A 20,750-nucleotide genomic window follows, 5' to 3' on the forward strand; every position below is an offset into this window, starting at 1 on the left:
GGCAAAATTACTTTTAATGTGAATTTCGAGGTCTCATTTCAAACGGAAGTAGAAGTGTTTGCTAGTTCCGCTAACTACGTCGTTGCTTGTCTACTGGAAGAATATAAACACAGCTGTTCTGGTCCAGAAGGCCAAATAGCGACAGGTAAGAATAGTTTAAATCTGATACATTTGTAATTATTGTCATACTTGGATTGTCTGGATGTAAGACAAGTTCAAAATGATGTGACATCCAGTGCAAGCCCCAGTGTACCAGTTATAACACTATGTCCTTGAATTGTGGGCTTACCTAATGCTGCTCTCCTTCCAGCAAGTCATTTGGTTGGTTCGTGTCAGTTATTACCTTCGTCTATCGTATAAAAATGATACATTTAATAATTGCATGTACCTGATATACAGATTGTATTATTTTAGCTGTCTTTCTTAAAGGTTGTTTTACGTTTATTTTTGTTGTTGTTGACAGTGATTAGTGCACTTGTTTGTTTGGCTTAGCCTACGTCAAAGACACACATACGCACACACAAGTTTGCCGTGAACGATCACCAGGAGTGCTTTGGGGAATTAGCCAGCCAGATTTGACTCAAGACCTGTGAGTCAGACGTGCGAACCAGTCGTCCACCGGCCCGTGGGAATTATCCAATTTCACTTAATTTATTCTGACAATTATCATTTATTATATCCATAATGTATATGTTTATCTATATAGATAGATTTGTATCACTGCTTTGCTCATTTCCTACATCCTGTCCTGCCCTTTTCTGTTCTCTCTCATCTTGTCCTATTGGTTACGAATGTCCTCACTGGATGTCCCCCATTCAGCCATCCATCGATGTACCATACTGCTTATCCTCACTAGAGTCGTGGGTGTGCTAACGCCTACCTCAGCGGACTCTGGGCAAGAAGTGGGGTACACCCTGGACTGGTCGCACATATAAACAAACGACCATTTGCAGTCACATTCACACCTTTTACAATCTTCTACTAGCCTACCATGCATGTCTTTGGAATGTGGGAGCAACCCACACGGATTTGAACCCGTATCCTCAGAACTGTGAGGCAGATGTGCTAACCAGTGGCTCACCATGCTGCCCTGTTGCCATTCATAAAACAGCATCATGCTGAACGCATCATTATTTCAGTAGTCATACCTTTTGTGACATATTTGTCTAGTATTGTAGTGTTAGATTTTTGTAATGTAAAATTGATGCCTTGGCTCAATAAAGGTTAACATAATATTTTCCCACTATATTTACATGATCACCTATTTCATGAAGAATCATGTTGCGCCTGCCGAATGTTGGCCGAGCTTTGGCCGGAGCCACCAAGGGCAGCCTGGCTCCATCCTACACTGGTAAGTTTTTTTTTTTTTTTTTTTTTTTTCTCTCTCTCTCACTCTCACTCTCACTCAAACAAACAACACAAGTTATTTGCAGTCTGCACAACTGAAGTACGTCGTGAGGAATTTCATCTAAATGCTGAAACACAAATTTGATCAAGCACCTGAAGAATGTAAGAGGAGCATGCCGCGTTCAAGCAACACAGCGTGGGGGAGGGGGGGGATTGTCAAATGGACTCAAACTCTGGACAACACCTGTCCATATAGCTGGGACAGTGAGAAAGTTAGTCATTTACAGTATTTATTAAAGTAATTTAATTACAATAAAGTATTTTAATTACAGTAAGTTAGCACTCATTATGTCTGTCAGTTCTAATGTTGATTTGACCTAAACCTCTGTCAGTGGCCAATCCTTGAATCCCCCCTATAGGTCATTGTTGTTTTAACATTTGTCTAAAATGCTCGAGAATAATTTGAGCTGGGATGGTCTCCAGCACGCCCGCAACCCTTGTGAGGATAAGCTGTACAGAAAATGGATGGATACAGTATACAGTACACAAGTATATACAATAAATGAACAAGTCGTGTAAATAGACACATTGCTCCATCTTGTGATCGGTTATCGTTTTTCTTTAAATTTGCTGATCGGTGATCGGCCCCAAAAATCCTGATCGTGTAAAGCCTAGTATTAACATTCTCATGTGCATGTGTTTTAGTACGGGTTAATGTGCGTGCTGCTAGCAACATGGTGGAGGTGTTTGTTGATGGGAAACCAGTGGAGGTGGAACCTGGTACTACTGTTCTACAGGTAAATAATTGTTTCATTTTGCAAACTGATTAACAATGCAGTAATATGTAAAATGATCAGTATTTGAATGTAAATCAATCTACATCGAATAAGTCAAATTTTGGGATTTGGGCCACTGTGTGTTCTCTTGTTTTGTTTGTTTCTGTTCCCCAACAGGCCTGTGAGAAGGCAGGAATCCAGATCCCAAGGTTCTGCTACCACGAGCGCCTCTCAGTGGCTGGAAATTGTCGCATGTGTCTAGTAGAAATTGAGAAAGCTCCAAAGGTAAAATCTGTCAGAAATCCACCCTGATGAAGTTATTGACAAGAAAATAGCTGTTGTAACTTTTTAAATTATTATTTTTTTGTCTACAGCCAGTGGCAGCCTGCGCGATGCCAGTCATGAAGGGCTGGAACATCCTCACAAATTCAGAGAAGACTCGCAAAGCCAGGTGCAGACTTTAATGATTGGCCAAAATCAATCCAATGGTAGCTGCAAAACTGTCTTCAAAGTAACGACAATATTGCAAACAGACCAAATGATCTTTTGTGTTACCAGAGAGGGAGTGATGGAATTCCTGCTGGCTAACCACCCACTGGACTGCCCAATTTGTGATCAGGGAGGAGAGTGTGACTTGCAGGTAGCTATTGTATAGGAAACCAAAGTAGAAGAAGTGATATTTACTACTCAGCACTTTTGGCTGCGGTGCTTCCAGGATCAGTCCATGCAGTTTGGTTCCGACCGCAGTCGTTACACAGAGCAGAAGCGAGCAGTGGAAGACAAGAACATTGGACCACTCATCAAAACGATCATGACTCGCTGCATCCAGTGCACACGCTGCGTCCGGTACCAGAGATGACTGAAATTATATGATGATATAAGTATCATCAAATAAATAAATAGAATATTGTGTTCTTGCAGTTTTGCCAGTGAAATTGCAGGAGTTGAAGATTTGGGAACAACAGGAAGAGGGAACAACTTACAAATCGGGACTTACGTGGAGAAGATGTTCATGTCTGAACTGTCGGGAAACGTTATTGATATTTGCCCAGTCGGCGCGCTCACCTCTAAGCCATACGCCTTCACCGCACGGCCATGGGAAACTAGGTAGGTAAAAACTAAAGGTGACTTTACAAGAAAGAAGACCATCATTTGAAATGGTTGACTACATTGCAGGAAAATTGAGTCAATTGACGTGCTGGACGCCGTGGGAAGTAACATTCTAGTGAGCACAAGAGGAGGTGAGGTGATGAGGGTTTTGCCCAGGCTGAATGAAGACATTAATGAAGAATGGATTTCTGACAAGACCAGGTAAAATTCCTACTTCATATCAGCTCACAGCATACCTGTTTTACAAAAAACAAAACAAAAGTTTTTTTGTAGGTTTGCCTATGATGGTCTGAAGAGGCAGCGGTTGACTCAGCCAATGGTAAAGGATGAGTCGGGTCAACTGACCCCAGCCACCTGGGAGGATGCACTGACTCGTGTCGCTGGAGCTGTAAGTGTTATTGCTCCAAAAAAATCCATCATCCTTTGTGACTGTGGCTTCAGTAATTTGCAACCTCCCTCCGTCTTGATGCACACACTGGGTGATGTGCTTGAACCCGATTGGACCAAATCATAACAAAAAAATGACAGTTGGCGACTCACCTACACACATTGAGCGATTGGATGTCTGGACGCCCTGAACAGTGAGCCTGTATAGGTGTTTGATGCTGCATATACAGCAGGGGTATCAAAACTCATTTGAGTTCCAGGGCCACATTCACCCCAATATGGGCCAGAGCAGTATAGTCATGGCCTAATAAGCTATAAATAAAGACAATTCAAGTACATTTGGAAAATATTCACATTATCGTGTTGCAAATAATATCTATCTGAAATTCCTTAACAAAGATGAGTGCAGTTTCAACATTATGAATATTGTTTTCATTTACGCGTGCGGTTCACCGATCTATATACTGCATGTAGCTTTTACCTTATGATATAAGAATCATAATCATCTTTATTTTGCCAAGTATATCCAAAAATAACAAGGAATTTGGTAGTTGGAGCTCCTCTTGTATGACAACAGACAGTCAATTGACAGAGAATACTTTTGAGACATAAAGACATTGAGAAAAACAGACGCTGAGCAATAAAAGGTGACTGGTAATATGGAAATAACGGTAGAAAAACAGTCGCTGAGCAATAAAAGGTTGCTAGTAATCTGGTAATGCCAGAACAATTATTATTATTATTTTTTTTTTTACAATTGTGCAAAATTTTTACAATTGTGCAAATTGCTCTAATTCCTCTAGGAATTAGAGCAATTTGAATGACTAATATAGCAATAGTCCAGTGCAATGACCATTGTGTAAAGGGCGCCGAGACTTCAAGGAGTGTACGCAGTTTAAAGTGACCAGTAGTGTGATAATCTGGGACAATGTCAATTGTGCAAATGTTGCAGAAACTCCTCAGTCACTGTGCAAGTGGTGCAGATGCTACTCTGGCATGAGTGGCCAGTATTGGTCAACAAAAGATATGCAAATAGTGCAGCGTGGCGAGACTACTAAAGTGAGTGCATGAGTAATGTATAATTGGCCCGACAGAAATGTGACAACAAAGTCAAGACAAAAATTGGCAGCATGTTGCAATGGAATAAGTTAACTGTGTAAGAAGTTGATGGTAAGAGGGAAGAAGCTGTTGCAATGTCTGATGGTTTTAGTTTGCATTGTTCGGTAGCGCCTACCTGAGGGAAGGAGCTGAAAGAGGTGGTGACAAGGATGTGGAGGGTCCAAGAAGATTTTTCATGCTCTTGTCTTAGTTCTGGCAGCGTGCAAGTCTTTTCAGCAGTTTTGATTGTCCGTTGCAGTCGGAGTTTGTCCTTTTTTGTAGCAGTACCAAACCAGACTGATGGAAGAACACAGGACTGATTCGATGACCGCTGTGTAGAACTGCTGATGAACTTGAAGGTCTCGACGGTTGACACAAGGCAGCTGGACAGCGTGAAGGGCAGCTGTGACGAGGGGTGCCTCCTGAAGTCCACGATCATCTCGCCAGTCTTGAGCGTGTTCAGCTCCAGGTTGTGTCGGCCGCACCACAGCTCCAGCCGCTCCACTTCCTGTTGACGTGCAGACTTGTCACTGTCTTTGATGAGGCCGATGAGAGTGGTGTCATCTGCAAACTTCAGGAGTTTGACAGCCGGGTGCGACGAGGAGCAGTCGTTCGTGTAGAGAGAGAAGAGCAGCGGAGAGAGGACACAACCTTGGGGTGCCCCGGTGCTGGTGCTGCATGTGGATGAGGTGGCCTCACCTGCTGTGTCCTGACCGTCAGAAAGCTGTAAATCCACTGGCAGATGGCAGGGGAGACTCTGATCTGGAGAAGCTTGGAGGAAAGGAGTTCAGGGATGATGGTGTTGAACGCAGAGCTGAAGTCCATGAACTGGATCCTCATGTAGTTCCCTGTGCTGTCGAGGTGTTCTAGGATGAAGTGCAGTCCCGTGTTGACTGCATGATCCGCAGACCTGTTTGCTCGGTAGGCAAACTGCGGGGGTCCAGCAGGGAACCTGTGACGCTCTTGAGGTGGTCCAGCACGAGGCGTTCAAAGGACTTCGTGACCACAGATGTCAAGGCGACAGACCTGTAATCATTCAGACCCGAGATTGCAGGTTTCTTGGGGACTGGGATGATGGTGGAGCGTTTGAAACAGGGTGGTAATTCGCACAGTTCCAGAGATCTATTGAAGATCTGTGTGAAGACTGGAGCGAGCTGGTCCGCGCAGACTTTGAGGCAGGATGGGGACACAAGGTCTGGGCCTGCCGCTTTATTAATCTTTTGTTGTTTGAAAATGCGTCTCACATCCTGTTTGTGCATGGTCAACGCAGAAGTCAGATGTGTGATGTTGGTCGGTGGTGTGAAAGTGTCCTTTTCAAATTTGCAGTCGAAAGTGTTCGAGTCGTCAGCTTGTCTACTATTGTTCTCAGCTTGGGGGGGATCGTCGCTCGTAATTGGTTAGTGATTGTAATGCATGCCAGACTGATTTAGAGTTGTTAGCGGTAAACTGTTTTTCCAACTTTGCTGCATAGTTTCTCTTTGCAATGTTAATTTCTTTTGTCAGCTGGTTTCTAGTGCGATTATACAGGGCCCTGTCCCCGCTTCGATATGCGTCCTCCTTAGCTTGGCGAAGTTGCTTAAGTTTGGCAGTGAACCACAGCTTGTTGTTGAATGTGCGAAATGAGTCTGTGGATTCAAAACAATTTTGAAGTTCTATCTTTGCTTCATTGGTCTAAAATAGTAGGACAGTCGATGTGCTTATAGGTATGAGGTAGATTACCTAAAATTCCACATCTATGCATCTATCCATTTTCTACTGCTTGTCCGAGGTTGGGTCGCGGGGGCAGTAGCTTTAGCAGGGACCCCCAGACTTCCCTCTCCCCAGCCACTTCATCCAGCTCTTACGGGAGGATCCCGAGGCATTCCCATGCCAGCCAAGATACGTAGTCTCTCCAGCGTGTCCTGGGTCGTCCCCGGAGTCTCCTCCCGGTGGGACGTACCTGGAAGAACTCACCAGGGAAGCGTCTGGGAGGCATCCGAATCAGATGCCCCAGCCACCTCATCTGGCTCCTCTCAATGCAGAGGAGCAGCGGCTCTACTCTGAGATACTCCCGGATGATTCAGCTCCTTCTTTACCACAACGGACCGATACAAAGTCCACTTTGAAAGCCTTCTCCAAGTCCACAAAGCACATGTAGACTGGTTGGGCGCACTCCCATGCACCCTCGAGGACCCTGCCGAGGGTGTAGAGCTAGTCCACCGTTCCACGGCCAGGACAAAAACCACACTGCTCCTCCTGAATCTGAGATTCGACTTCCTGACGGACCCTCCTCTCCAGCACCCCTGAATAGACCTTACTAGGGAGGCTGAGAAGTGTGATCCCTTTGTAGTCGGAACACACCCTCCGGTCCCCCTTCTTAAAAAGGGGGACCACCACCCCAGTCTGCCAATCAAGAAGCACTGTCCCCGATGTCCACGCGATGTTGCAGAGGTGTGTCAACTAGGACAGCCCCACAACATCCAGAGCCTTTAGGAACTCCGGGCAAATCTCAACCGGCCCCGGGGTCTTGCCACCGAGGAGCTTTTTAACTACCTCGGTGACCTCAACCCCAGAGATAGGAGAGCCCGCCTCAGAGAACCCAGACTCTGCTTCCTCATCGGAAGTCGTGTTGGTGGATTTGAGGAGGTCTTCGAAGTATTCTCCCCACCGACTCACAACGTCCCGAGTCGACGTCAGCAGCGCCCCATCCCCACTATACACAGTGTTGATGGTGTACTGCTTCCCCCTCCTGAAACGGTGGATGGTGGACCAGAATTTCCTCGAAGCCGTCTGAAAGTCTTTTTCCATAGCCTCACGGAACTCCTCCCACGCCCGAGTTTTTGCCTCAGCAACCACCAAAGCTGCATTCCTCTTGGCCAGCCGGTGCCCATCAGCTGGCTCAGGAGTCCCACAGGCCAAAAATCCCCGATAGGACTCTCCTGTGGTGATCAGTTGACAGCTACGCCCCTCTCTTCACCCGAGTGTCCAAGACATGCGGCTGCTTGACACGACCACAAAGTCGATCATAGAACTGCGACCTAGGGTTTCCTGGTGCCATTGCACGTGTGGACACCCTTATTCTTGAACATGATGTTTGTTATGGGAAATCCGTGATGAGAACAGAAGTCCAATAACAGAACACCTCTCGGGTACTGATTGGGGGGGGGGGGGGGCGTTCCTCCCAATCACGCCATTCCAGGTCTCACTGTCATTGCCCATGTGAGCATTGTAGTCCCCCAGCAGAACAATGGAGTCCCCAGCAGGAGCGCTCTCCATCACCCCCTCTAAGGACTCCAAAAAGGGTGGGTACTCTGAACTGCTGTTTGGTGAATAGGCACAAACAACAGTCAGGATCTGTCCCCCCACCCGAAGGCGGAGGGAGGTAACCCTCTCGTCCACCGGGGTGAACCCCAACATACAGGCGCCGAACCAGGGGGCAATCAGTTTACCCATACCTGCTCGGCGCCTCTCATCTTGGGCAACTCCAGAGTGGAAGAGAGCCCAACCCCTCTCAAAAGGACTGGTACCAGAGCCCAAACAGTGTGTGGAGGCGGGTCCGATTATACCTAGTCGGAACCTCTTGACCTCACACACCAGTTCGGGCTCCTTCCCTGCCAGAGAGGTGACATTCCAGCTTCTCTAGCCGGGGATTGGATCGCCAAGGTCCCTGCCTTCGGCCACTGCCCAGCTCGCACTGCACCCGACCCCTGTGGCTCCTCCCACAGGTAGTGAGCACATGGGAAGGGAGACCCACGTTACCCTTTCGGGCTGTGCCCAGCCGGGCCCCATGGGTGCAGGCCCGGCCACCAGGCGCTCTCATTCGAGCCCCACTTCCAGGCCTGTCTCCAGAGAGGTCCCCAGTGACCCGTGTCCGGGCAAGGGAAACCTCGATCCACTTATATTTTTAATCATAGGAGTCTTTTAGCCGTGCTTTGTCTAGTCCCTCACCTCTGACCTGTTTGCCCCGGGTGACCCTACCAGGGACGTAAACTCCCAGACAACTTAGCTCCTAGGATCATTGGGACACACAAACACCTCCACCACGATAAGGTGACTGCATCCAAATCCCACATCCATCTGGAAATCTTGAAAACCTTAACTGACTCATCACACCATACAAATTAAAGTGTGAACTTTTAAAAATGAAAGTACAGTTATCCCTCTGCGTTGTAAATGTACACATAAAAAATCGGCAGTACAGTAACAAAAACAAAACGGTTTCACCAAACCAACCTCTTTTGAACTGAAGCTGTTGACTGATATTTTGCAATATACAGTATTTTAAAATAGTTCTCCAGGAAGTATTCATTTTCACATAACTGTATTTTTCACAGTCCAAAGGTGGCACAATATATAAAATAGGCTTACTTTGCTCATGAAATATGGAATTTACTCTTCTCTGACTAGACGATTGATGTCCTCATTCAGTAGTACTTTGCAGGTTAAATTTATAATCTTCACAAAAGGCAGATTCACAGAGTGAAACTAAAAAACACAAAATAAATGTATTAGCAAAATAAATGTATTAGAAAAATGTATTGCATATTTTAGCTAAAATACAATGAATCAGTGAGGTAAGCATTAGTCTGCACAAACAATTCGCAGCCCATCTCCAACGATTAGCATGCATCACATTAGCTTGTACATCTAACTAAAGTGACTTTCAGGTTTTCCCTGTCAGAGGCCCAAGTCACTTGCATGATTTGTTTGGCACAGTTCATAAGCTGGCTGCCCTTTCTGATGCAATCCACCCGTTTTTACCTTGGCTTTAATAAACCTTTGTCCCCATTAACTTCACAAACTTGTTTTAACTGTACATTTTGCACATGAAATTACTTGGCAAACAATATATGATATGATACATACAGGTGTTGCTTAGGCATACATGGATTGGAAGCGTGCGGATCTTGTTTCTCTCTCAGCTGTGTTTACACACAAGTCACATCACTTCCAGTTCTATGGTGTTTGTGTCAAAATAAAAGCTTGAATTTCAAAATAAGAGTCTTCATATAAATAAATTAAAACTTGATTGACAGGCAGAACAATACCCATGGATTCATTGAATACACTTCAAAGACAAGACATTTAATATTCAAACTGATAAACGTTATTGTTTTTAGCAAATAATCATTAACTTAGAATTTTATGGCTGCAAGACGTTCCAAAAAAAAGCTGGGACAGGTGACAAAAAATACTGAGAAAGTTGAGGAATGCTCATCTGTTCACCTGTGGGATGTTTGTAACATCCCACAGGTGAACAGGCTAATTAAAAACAGGTGGGTGCCATGATTGGGTATAAAAAGAGCTTCTCTGAATAGCTCAGTCATTCACAAGCAAAGATGGGGCGAGGTTTACCTCTGTGTGAACAAGTGCGTGAGAAAATAGTCAAACAGTTTAAGGACAATGTTCCTCAATGTACAATTGCAAGGAATTTAGGATTAATTTAATTTATTTAATCATCTACGGTCCATAATATCATCAAAAGGTTCAGAGAATCTGGAGAAATCAGTGCATGTAAGCGGCATGGCCGAAAACCAACATTGAATGCCCGTGACCTTCGATCCCTCAGGCGTCACTGCATCGAAACCTGACATCAATGTGTAAAGGATATCACCACATGGGCTCAGGAACACTTCAGAAAACCAATGTCAGTAAATACTTGAAACTCTACGATGCAAAGCAAAACCATTTATCAACAACACCCAGAAACGCCACCGGCTTCTCTGGGCCTGAGCTCATCTAAGATGGACTGATGCAAAGTGGAAAAGTGTTCTGTGGTCCTACAAGTCAACATTTCAAATTGTTTTTGGAAATTGTGGACGTCGTGTCCTTCGTTTCAAAGAGGGAACGAACGGGTTGTAAAACACAATATTTACGACTTTATATACTGTGTTCGTATAGGTTAGGGGGGCGACGTGGCAGCCGTTCTGTCTCACGCTCGCTTAAAACCTGAAAATAAGATGTGAGCAGACATTTACAATATGGGCATTTTGCTTGGCTGTAATCTGCAGTGTTGCGATGGTGTGCGCTGGTGATTAAAATTTTGAATCCCGGCAAAATCAGTGGCCGTCTGATTACCCACTCCTGAAAACGGTTGCCCAACCCCACACACCACTCGACACTTCTGTTGGGTTCGGTCGCATCGCTCGGTGTGCAGCACCAACTTCTGGGTTGCGGTGAAAGCATCGAGGAGCTAGGAATGTTGCATTTAACAGACATGAGATCCACCCTGTGTGTTTGTTTAGCTGCAAGGTGTACAGGGCAGCGAAGTGGCAGCCATCGTGGGAGGCATGGCAGACGCGGAAGCTCTCGTCTCCCTAAAAGATCTCCTCAACAGGTTGAACTCGGAAAGCCTCTGCACTGAGGAGGTCTTCCCTCTGGCTGGAGCCGGGTATGTAGTAAACTCCACTGAAAGAAAATGCACAAGCCCCCCCATTGTGTCTCCATCTACAGTATTTCCTACTGTTCCCACTCCCTCTACAGCACTGATTTACGGTCCAACTACCTCTTGAACACGCGCATTGCTGGCATTGAGGACTGTGACCTGCTTCTGCTGGTTGGGACTAACCCACGCTATGAGGCCCCGTTGTTCAACGCCAGAATCCGCAAGAGGTGAAACCACATGAGCTGCCTGTACATTTATCTCATGCATACCCTCACCAGCCACAACTTAAGTTAAACCTGCATAGTTTGCTATTGTAGCCCAAATTCGGCCTTTTCAAAGATAAGTAGCTTGCTAACTGGTATTAAAGATTTCATTTTGCTTAACCAAGTGTGAGTGATGCATATACTATACACTACTCACAAGACATTAGGGATATATGGCTTGCAGATGACCCTAAAATGCACTGCAACCTTTATAGGTTAACTTAATTTGACCTTCTCTAAACCTTTAAATCCACATGTCCAAATGTTCAATGGTTCACTACTTTTTTGCTCTATGTGCTGCTCTCAAACAAGGAGCTGAATGGCAAAACTCACAATAGGTGTTTTTTTGTTGTTGTTGTTGTTTTCTGTGACTCCTCAGTCTCTCTGTAGCTCAGTTGTAACTTGATTTTGTCAAAATGTGAATAGCATGATGAAGAGGACTGTTTTAATACCAATTCAAATTGAACCAGGAACTGTATTACTTGATTCATGGATCAAACACCTGATGTGAATGTTGCCATTTCCCCCCCCCAAAAAAGTGTGTGAGTAGTGCAAGTTAACATTGGGTGGCCTTTAGCCTCTGAAATATGCTAATTTCAATGTAAAAATCAATACAAGCTTTTGCAATAAGCCTCGTGGGGACTTCTACTGCAACTATTGTTACAAGCTGAGAGGAACATAAATCGGAGATTCACTGCTCGTAGTTACCTCTTCCTTGTAACCCATTATTTAAAAAACAATCACTTCACTTCTCTGCCATGCCTGATTGTTTCTATCTTGTCCAGCTGGCTTCATAATGAGCTTCGTGTTGCCCTGGTGGGTCACAATATCGACCTGAGTTACACCTATGACCATCTTGGAGAGGAGACATCTGTGCTGAAAGAGCTGGCCAATGGAACACACCCATTCTGCCAGGTAACAGATGCACTCACCTGACTTTGGGGAGGCAAAACATTACCATTGCCTATACATTCCCGATTGGCTACTTTTTCTGCCCGCAGGTCCTTGCAGCTGCACAGCGTCCGGTCGTCGTAGTGGGCAGTAGCGCTCTACAGAGAGCAGACAGTGCTGCCATTTTGAGTTCAGTTTCCACCATCGCACAGAATGCCAGAACCAGCAGCGGAGTGGAGGAAGGCTGGAAAGTTCTCAATGTCCTGCACAGGTATGGAAGGGAGATGATGCACAGCTATAACAAAAACAGAGTTGGCTGTCGAATTTGAGTTTCTTTGGGCTTGAGCAGAGTGGCCAGTCAAGTAGCGGCTCTGGATCTGGGCTACAAGGCAGGTGTGGATGCCATCAGGACGAACCCACCCAAAGTCTTGTTCTTGCTGGGAGCTGATGGTGGGTGTATCACCCGAGGTGACCTTCCTAAAGACAGCCTCATTATCTACCAGGGTAAATGCACGCTCATCATACCAACACATCACTACGTAATGACAGTGAATACTTGAGTCCCTTTTAAATTCCTGCAGGTCATCATGGTGACGACGGCGCAACAATGGCGGATATAATCCTCCCCAGTGCTGCGTACACGGAGAAAAATGCCACATATGTCAACACGGAGGGGAGGAGCCAACACACCCGGGTAGCTGTGACCGCTCCGGGAATGGCCCGAGAGGACTGGAAGATCATCAGAGCTGTGGCGGAGGTGAGCATGATGTTGCGCCATACGCCATATTGAATTCAAACTAACATTCACAGCCACTCAAAGACACGCGCTTGTGTGCCTCCAGCTAGCAGGTGTGACGCTGCCCTACGACTCACTAGACGAGGTTCGATCCAGGCTCGCTGAGGTGTCTCCAAACCTGGTGCGGTATGATGACGTGGAGGAGGCAAACTATTTTAAGCAGGCAAACGAACTTGCTAAGGTAAACATGCTTTAATTGCTTCAGAGAACGTCACAATCGTACGTCTTTTTTCCAGTATTCAATGTGATATGAACTAATTGCAGACAGCAGGTTTACACAAATGAGTACACAAAACTTTGGAGAGGACTGATGCACGAACGAACAAGCAATTAGATTTCAACCAATTGTATTTCATGAAATCCATTTTGCTAATCTGGATAAGGGTGCTTTTTTTTTTTTTTTTTAACCATATGAGTCAATGTAACACCATTGGAACTGTCCAACTCTCACAATCATATTGGCATCTCCTTTCTGTATGCCACTCTTTATTAACCATAAAGTAGCCTGTTAAGTAACAGACAGATGGACAAAGAAAGCCAAATCCAAAGCTCTAAGAATTGCTTTCATATTTCATATTTAGTGATATTTACCAATATAGTTCATCCTTAGTGGAGTTTAATATATATATATATATATATATATATATATATACATACACACACTAAGAATTGCTTTCATATTTAGTGATATTTACCAATATAGTTCATCCTTAGTGGAGTTTTATATATATATATATATATATATATATATATATATATATATAGAGAGAGAGACACACACACACACATATATATACACACACATTCATTTATTTACTTTCTCCATCAGGGGGTGAAGCAGGACCTCATTGCGGCTCCTCTGATACCACCTCAGCTTTCAGTAAAGGACTTCTACATGACGGGTATGTGTAATACTCAGTCGGAAAAGGCCAAAGCAGAGTCCAGCTGCCTAAGTGAATTCCCCTTTTTTTCTGTTCCCCCTCGTGTTGTTTAGACTCCATCAGCAGAGCCTCGCAGACAATGGCCAAGTGCGTCAAAGCCAGCACAGAAGGCGCCGCCTCTGTCGACGAGCCCTCCATTTGTTAAACACCCAACACTTGTCCATAAACTCTTGGGTATATTAAAATGATCCACATCCCTCATCAAACTCAGTTTTGCAGCATTTAATTTTAATGTGTCCTTGTTGTTGTAGCCACCTTAATTGTTTTCACTCCTGAGAAAAAGCTTTGTTGAGGTGGGGCTTTGAAAAAATGTACAAAATGAATAAAATATTATCCTGTTTTGTGAGTGGTTTATTTAATGTAATTCTAAATTATTTAATTTGCTTATTATTTTTGGATCCCAAAAACGTGCATGGTAGCTTCACTGAAGACTAAATTGTGATTGGCTGGCAACCAGTTCAGAGTGTATCCCGCCTCCTGCCCACAGTTAGCTGGGATAGGCTCCACCAGGCCCGCGACCCTAGTGAGGATAAGTGGTACAGAAAATGGATGGATTTTTACATTGTTTTTAATTTTGAAAAAAAAATCCTAAACAATTACATTTTTCATGCACCTGTTGATATATCTGAGGGGGAGGATACATGTAATTACATTTTATGTAATAAGTGGAATGTGGAGACGTGCTGGATATTACAGCTGTCGCTAGATGGTTTGTATATAAGGCCCTGCAAAAACTTTCTGAATGTCTGCAGCTAGATTGGGAAGCTGCGTTTTGTGCGCGTCCTCCGCCCAGCTGCCTCGTGTCCCTGCGAGTCAGTCTCCTTTGAGCAGGCAACAGCAGAGCAAGAGGAGGGGAGCTTTCGTGTTTTCCCCCCAACTTTATTTGTTAGTTTATTTTCAAGGTCAGTCTAAAGTAAAATTGCTTTTAATGTCTAGCCTTTTCTATCTATACTTGTGTTGATGATTTTTTTTCTATGTTTTATGCAGAGACAGGCACCCAGCAGTGCGGAATGGTTAAACTCCTCATCCTGGGAACTCCAAACACAGGAAAGACAGGTAGACTCCCCATGTGAAGATTAATCTGTTGACTGTCTCTCGTCAAAGTTTAAAATGTCGGGAAAATATGCTTTGTATGACTATTTGCTCGCCGCATCCATCGTCAAGCCAAACAAGGAAAGAGCACTTTTTTCAACTTCCTAAGATTTTAATGCTTTGATTTCTGTACAGCAGTGTGCTCTACCTTTTTTTTAAATTATTATTTCTACAGCCTTGTGCGTCCGCTTCATGACCAAGCGGTACATTGGCGAATATGACCACAAGAAGGGTATGATCGTTACAAGTTAACGTTCCAGAATAATGGGGGGAGGGGGGGAAAGGCTTCCCTCTCACTGCCATCATGTGTTCCACCACAGAAATAACTTACAGATGCTGCCGACTGGTAGATCAGGAAGCTGTTGACCTTGAGATCTTGGATACATCATATAAGGTACATTATCAGCCTACTGCTCACAAACCCGTTGTGGACCTCATACATTGTAGTTGAGTACGTTTATTTATTTTTTAAAATCCATTTCTCAGTCAACACAACCATTTTTAATTTCAATGATCAGCCTTACCTGTGGTCAAATTATTGTGAATTTGAGTTGTTGATCTAAAATTTCATTTTGTTAGACTTACATTGGTGTATACATTTCAGCATTAATTGAAAAATGACACTTGTGTTTGTGCACATTGAAAAATCTTGTTCAAAATTAATGGCAGACATTTGCGGGAGTATTTTGTAGCATAGTATGCCATAGAAAATGTTGATTCTGAAAGGGAAATCATTTATCCCGAGGGCTATAAAGTATATTGGTGGCGTTGTTTGCGACAGGAGAGATGGTCGCCTTCTCTGAAGGCATCCGTCTGCTGGGCTGATGGCTTCCTGTTGCTCTATTCCATCACACACCGCCAAAGTTTCCTGGAGGTCTCACGGCTCAAAAGACTCATTGACCAAAGCAAACAGAGTCTGGGTAAAAAAAGGCATTGACTCACAGCAATCAGAGACTCTCACGTCTTTTACGGCATCGTGGCCGCATCACCAGTAATAGTAATACATCAAGACTACTGACTAACCCACCGGAACACAAGAACCAGCACTGTGTGATCTACAGTGGGACACTTCACTATGTTTGCGCTCTGTGTAATTCCTGGATGAAGCCTGCCTATTGTCACCTTGACACACACGTGTGCATACACACACACACCAGATACTCAGCATGTTGTAGAAAAATAAGCGTTTACACAGCCACGTGACTGTACTCATTAAATTCGAAAACAGACTTATAAGTCTCCATCCGGGAAATAACAGTATATGTGTGTGTGACTCAGCTATCCCAACAGTGCTGGTAGCAAATAAAGCAGACTTGGAAATTGGCAGGGAGGTGACAACAGAGGAAGGACAGAGACTGGCCCATGATTTAAGGTTTGTATACTGTATATCGTAAATGATCGGTGTGTGTTTTTCTTTCAAATGTACTCTCAGTGCTTACAAAATGGCTGACTGGTGTCACCAAATGTCTTCACAAACTTTGTTTGGTACATACAACCCCAATTGCAATGAAGTTGGGACGTTGTGTTAAACATAAACAGAATACAATGATTTGCAAATCATGTTCAACATATATTTCATTGAATACACTTCAAAGACAAGGTATTTAATGTTCAAACTGATAAACTTGATTGTTTTTAGCAAATAATCATTAACTTAGAATTTTATGGCTGCAACATGTTCCAAAAAAGCTGGGACAGGTGGCAAAAAAAAAACTGAGAAAGTTGAGGAATGCTCATCAAACACCTGTTTGGAACATTCTACAGGTGAACAGGCTAATTGGGAACAGGTGGGTGCCATGATTGGGTATAAAAGGAGTTTCCCTGAATTGCTCAGTCATTCACAAGCAAAGATGGGGCGAGGTTCACCTCTTTGTGAGAAAATAGTCGAACAGTTTAAGGACAATGTTCCTCAATGTACAATTGCAAGGAATTTAGGGATTTCATCATCTACGGTCGATAATATCATCAAAAGGTTCAGAGAATCTGGAGAAATCACTGCATGTAAGCGGCAAGGCCGAAAACATTGAATGCCCGTGACCTTCGATCCCTCAGGCGGCACTGCATCAAAAACCGACATCAATGTGTCAAGGATATCACCACATGGGCTCAGGAACACTTCAGAAAACCACTGTCAGTAAATACAGTTCGGTGCTACATCCGTAGGTGCAACTTGAAACTCTACTATGCAAAGCAAAAGCCTTTTATCAACAACACTCAGAAACGCCACAGTCTTCTCTGGGCCCGAGCTCATCTAAGATGGACTGATGCAAAGTGGAAAAGTGTTCTGTGGTCCGACGGGCCCACATTTAAAATTGTTTTTGGAAATTGTGGACGTCGTGTCCTCCGGGCCAAAGAGGAAAAGAACCATCTGGACTGTTGAGGACGCAAAGTTCAAAAGCCAGCATCTGTGATGGTATGGGGCTGCCAATGATATGGGTAATTTACACATCTGAGAAGGCACCATTAATGCTGAAGGGTACATACAAGTTTTGGAGAAACATATGTTGCCATCCAAGCAACGTCTTTTTCATTGACGCCCCTGCTTATTTCAGCAAGACAATGCCAAACCACATTCTGCACGTGTTACAACAGCGTGTCTTCGTAGTAAAAGAGTGCGGGTACTAGACTAGCCTGTCTGCAGTCCAGACCTGTCTCCCATTGAGAATGTGTGGCGTATTATGAAGCATAAAATACGACAACGGAAACCCCGGACTGTTGAACAGCTGAAGCTGTACATCAAGCAAGAATGGGAAAGAATTCCACCTACAAAGCTTCAACAATTAGTGCCCTCAGTTCCCAAACGTTTATTGAATGTTGTCAAAAGAAAAGGTGATGTAACACAGTGGTAAACAAGACCCTGTCCCAGCTTTTTTGGAATGTGTTGCAGCCATAAAATTGATTTGCAAATCATTGTATTCTGTTTTATTTATGTTTAACACAACGTCCCAACTTCATTGGAATTGGGGTTGTACTTAATTGGAGAACCACAGTTAGAATGGCCCAAGTGATGTGTGTGATATATGTGTGATGTGTGTGCCTGCGTGCCTGCGCGTTTGCATGAAGGTGTGGTTTCAGAGAGCTGTCAGTGGCTGACTCTGCATTAGCTGTGGAAGCAGCCGTGTTTCAGCTCATCAGGTTGGTTTCAGTCGTGTAAACAGTTCTTTTCACATACTTACCAGCCCCACACATACAGATGTGGACAAAATTGTTGGTACAGTTCCATCAAAGAGAGAAATCCTTCAATGGTTACAAATACCTTGACGTAGACAGAAGTACGGCGGTACCTTGAGATACGAGTTTATTTTGTTCCATTACCGCGCTTGTAACTCAAAACACTCCCAACTCATATTTCCCCATTGAAAACCCAAAAACGTCAATGTCAATGAGAGCATTTGACTTTGTGTAAGTGCTGGAGGATATGACGTAATGGTCGGCCAATCAAGCCGTGTCGTGTATGATGTAGGGCAAGGCTGGCTCGTCTATCAAGAGCGAGACGCCATTGTTCGGTCGCAGACGCTGCCGAATAAATGTGCCTTTCAGGCTAAAGCGCAGTGGACGTGTGTTTAAGACAGATTTTCAACACCGTTACAATCTGAAACGTATACGGTTCGTTGCAAACCGGATAGTCGCGTTTCAGCTCCCCTGCTCTAGTGTACCTCATGAGGTGTCCAAAGAAAATGAAGGAATTTAATTGTCTGAGTGAAACTTGTGTCATAGATATAACTCCAGACTACACACAGTCAGAGACGAATATTTAATGACTTTTTTAAATATACGTACATTTCAATAAATGAGAATATCGTTGAAAAGTTTTTCTTCAGTACTCATAGAGTGATTAAACGCTGAAGTACTTTTCAGAGGACAAATTCCAGCCTAATTTCTACATTAAAAATCACTTTCTGGAATTAATTGACTATTTCGTTTGACGTTATATTTTAGTTTCTCAATATGGGGAATTTTTTTTATTTGCTATGTGCGACAATCATCAAAATAATACATATTTTAAATATGAAATACTTCACTCTGAGTGTTTGCAGTGTGCAGTTGATCTCTATAATGTCACTTTTTGAATTGAACTACCTAATAAAAGAGTTGCACTATTCATGTGTGAGCATGATTGACATGAACGCGTGAATGCCAGTGATGTGTGCGAGAATGTGATTGACGTGCTTGCGCGAACGCATTTGAGTAGTGTTGATGAGAGCAAGACTCGTGCGTATGAGAGCATTTGAGTAGTCCATATGGGAGTCTTTCAGTAGTTTCTGTGTGTGTGTGAAAGCATTTGAATAGTAAGTGTGAGAGCTAATCCTGAATAATGTCCCTAACGGCCCCTCATAGACGAAGGCCTGCCGTACACTGCACGATTTGGTCAAACCTGATTGGATCGGACCATCTAATAGAAACAAGGCTTGCCGACACACCCCCACACATTGAGCGATTGGTGTCTCGCTTGCTTAAAACACGGAAATGTAGCCTGAGCGGAAGCTTATATGCATTTTGATTGGCTGGAATACGATGTTGCACGCCGGCGATGAAAATTTTCGGGTAGCCTGTCAATGGCGTTTTAATAATTTTTTATTATGTTTTAAATGTATTGATTACTTTTGTCAGTTTCTAGGAATTTCTGTTAACCATTGTGATTTTTTTTCTTTCTTCAAAAGAAAGGTACCATCAATTTTTTCCATGCCTGCAGCTTTGTGCAACATTTACTGTATATGGAAAGGCGGTTCCTCACGTGGTTCTAATTCTTGGAACACAGAAGCCTCATTATTGCAGCATGCTTGTACCGGTCTGTATAGCACCTGCACATCTGTAGATTGTGCTCGAAAACCCACCAGGGGCCCCTTAAGGTTACATGCTCAGACAATCAGGACCGCACAGGAAGGGCTCGCTACTAACAATGGGACTGTCTCTCCACCCATGTGTGATAGGCGAGTCCTGGATCAGCAGCAGCCTCTGCCTTACCGCCGTTCCTACATGCTGACCATGCGCCATGCTCTGACTACAAAACTGACCCGGTCTAAAACCATGCAGTGGTGACCTTGACACATTCATTGCACTATCAAGGAATACTTGGGTCTGTATTAAACCTATATGGAAACTACAGATTTGGTGTCTTCTTACAGTATTTCGCAATTGTTAACCACAAAACCCGATTGTCGCAACCAAATTCTCATTGCCTCAACCCACTTATTGAATTGGTCAATCATTTAATAGAACTCTAAGCACTTTTCACTTAGTTAGACACAAATTGCTAACATATTTGCAACCACTAAAACACATTTTACACTCTATTGCAAAACGATAAGCACAGGTAGCAAAAGTGAAACTGAAAGCACAGGTGTCTCAACAAACAGCAACACAAAATTGATCACACTTCTGTCTTATGACTCCGGCCTCGCCTGTGTGGCGTTTGCATGTTCTCCCCGTGCCTGAGTGGGTTTTCTTCAGGTACTTCGGTTTCCTCCCACATTCCCAATTTTTTTTAAAAAAAATAGACTCATGCATGGTAGGTTAATTGAAGACACTAAATTGTTATGTCAGTGAGTCCGAATGGTTGCCCTGCGATTGGTTGGTGACCAGTCCAGGGCGTACCCTGCCTCTCGCCCAGAGTCAGCTGGCATAGGCTCCAGCACGCCTGCGACTCTACTGAGGATAAGCGGTATGGAAAATGAATGAATGAAT

General features: G+C 44.0%; 2 protein-coding genes across 2 annotated transcripts; both read left to right on the plus strand.

Moving 5' to 3' along the window:
* Window positions 1–54: 54 nt before the first annotated feature.
* Window positions 55–14,312, plus strand: ndufs1 (NADH:ubiquinone oxidoreductase core subunit S1). The gene is made up of 19 exons (XM_061692866.1): window positions 55–145; window positions 1,275–1,351; window positions 2,053–2,144; window positions 2,301–2,408; window positions 2,498–2,574; window positions 2,682–2,763; window positions 2,839–2,969; window positions 3,045–3,230; window positions 3,300–3,434; window positions 3,507–3,621; window positions 10,943–11,088; window positions 11,181–11,309; window positions 12,131–12,260; window positions 12,347–12,507; window positions 12,586–12,740; window positions 12,818–12,993; window positions 13,079–13,213; window positions 13,862–13,934; window positions 14,027–14,312. Exons 2-19 carry the CDS (start codon window positions 1,279–1,281, stop codon window positions 14,116–14,118), a joined length of 2,196 nt encoding a protein of 731 aa, XP_061548850.1. The 5' UTR covers window positions 55–145; window positions 1,275–1,278; the 3' UTR covers window positions 14,119–14,312.
* A 423-nt stretch (window positions 14,313–14,735) lies between these two features.
* Window positions 14,736–20,171, plus strand: zgc:110699 (uncharacterized protein LOC325371 homolog). Its single transcript, XM_061664705.1, has 8 exons — window positions 14,736–14,875; window positions 14,961–15,029; window positions 15,241–15,297; window positions 15,386–15,459; window positions 15,847–15,985; window positions 16,344–16,437; window positions 18,129–18,200; window positions 19,997–20,171. The coding sequence occupies exons 2-8, from the start codon at window positions 14,984–14,986 to the stop codon at window positions 20,103–20,105; spliced, it is 591 nt and encodes a 196-aa protein (XP_061520689.1). The 5' UTR covers window positions 14,736–14,875; window positions 14,961–14,983; the 3' UTR covers window positions 20,106–20,171.
* Window positions 20,172–20,750: the final 579 nt, after the last annotated feature.

Source organism: Phycodurus eques, chromosome 1 (genome assembly GCF_024500275.1).
Source record: "Phycodurus eques isolate BA_2022a chromosome 1, UOR_Pequ_1.1, whole genome shotgun sequence".
Lineage (NCBI taxonomy): Eukaryota > Metazoa > Chordata > Actinopteri > Syngnathiformes > Syngnathidae > Phycodurus > Phycodurus eques.

What these genes read in the sequence shown, in the direction of transcription:
- ndufs1 (XM_061692866.1), top strand. Translation starts at nt 1,279, where the DNA reads ATGTTGCGCCTGCCGAATGTTGGCCGAGCTTTGGCCGGAGCCACCAAG. An exon ending in GAGAAGACTCGCAAAGCCAG is followed by an intron (nt 2,575 to 2,681) that starts GTGCAGACTTTA and finishes TTGTGTTACCAG; the next exon opens with AGAGGGAGTGATGGAATTCC. An exon ending in GCACGGCCATGGGAAACTAG is followed by an intron (nt 3,231 to 3,299) that starts GTAGGTAAAAAC and finishes ACTACATTGCAG; the next exon opens with GAAAATTGAGTCAATTGACG.
- zgc:110699 (XM_061664705.1), top strand. Translation starts at nt 14,984, where the DNA reads ATGGTTAAACTCCTCATCCTGGGAACTCCAAACACAGGAAAGACAG. An exon ending in TCCAAACACAGGAAAGACAG is followed by an intron (nt 15,030 to 15,240) that starts GTAGACTCCCCA and finishes TTATTTCTACAG; the next exon opens with CCTTGTGCGTCCGCTTCATG. An exon ending in CCAAAGCAAACAGAGTCTGG is followed by an intron (nt 15,986 to 16,343) that starts GTAAAAAAAGGC and finishes TGTGTGACTCAG; the next exon opens with CTATCCCAACAGTGCTGGTA.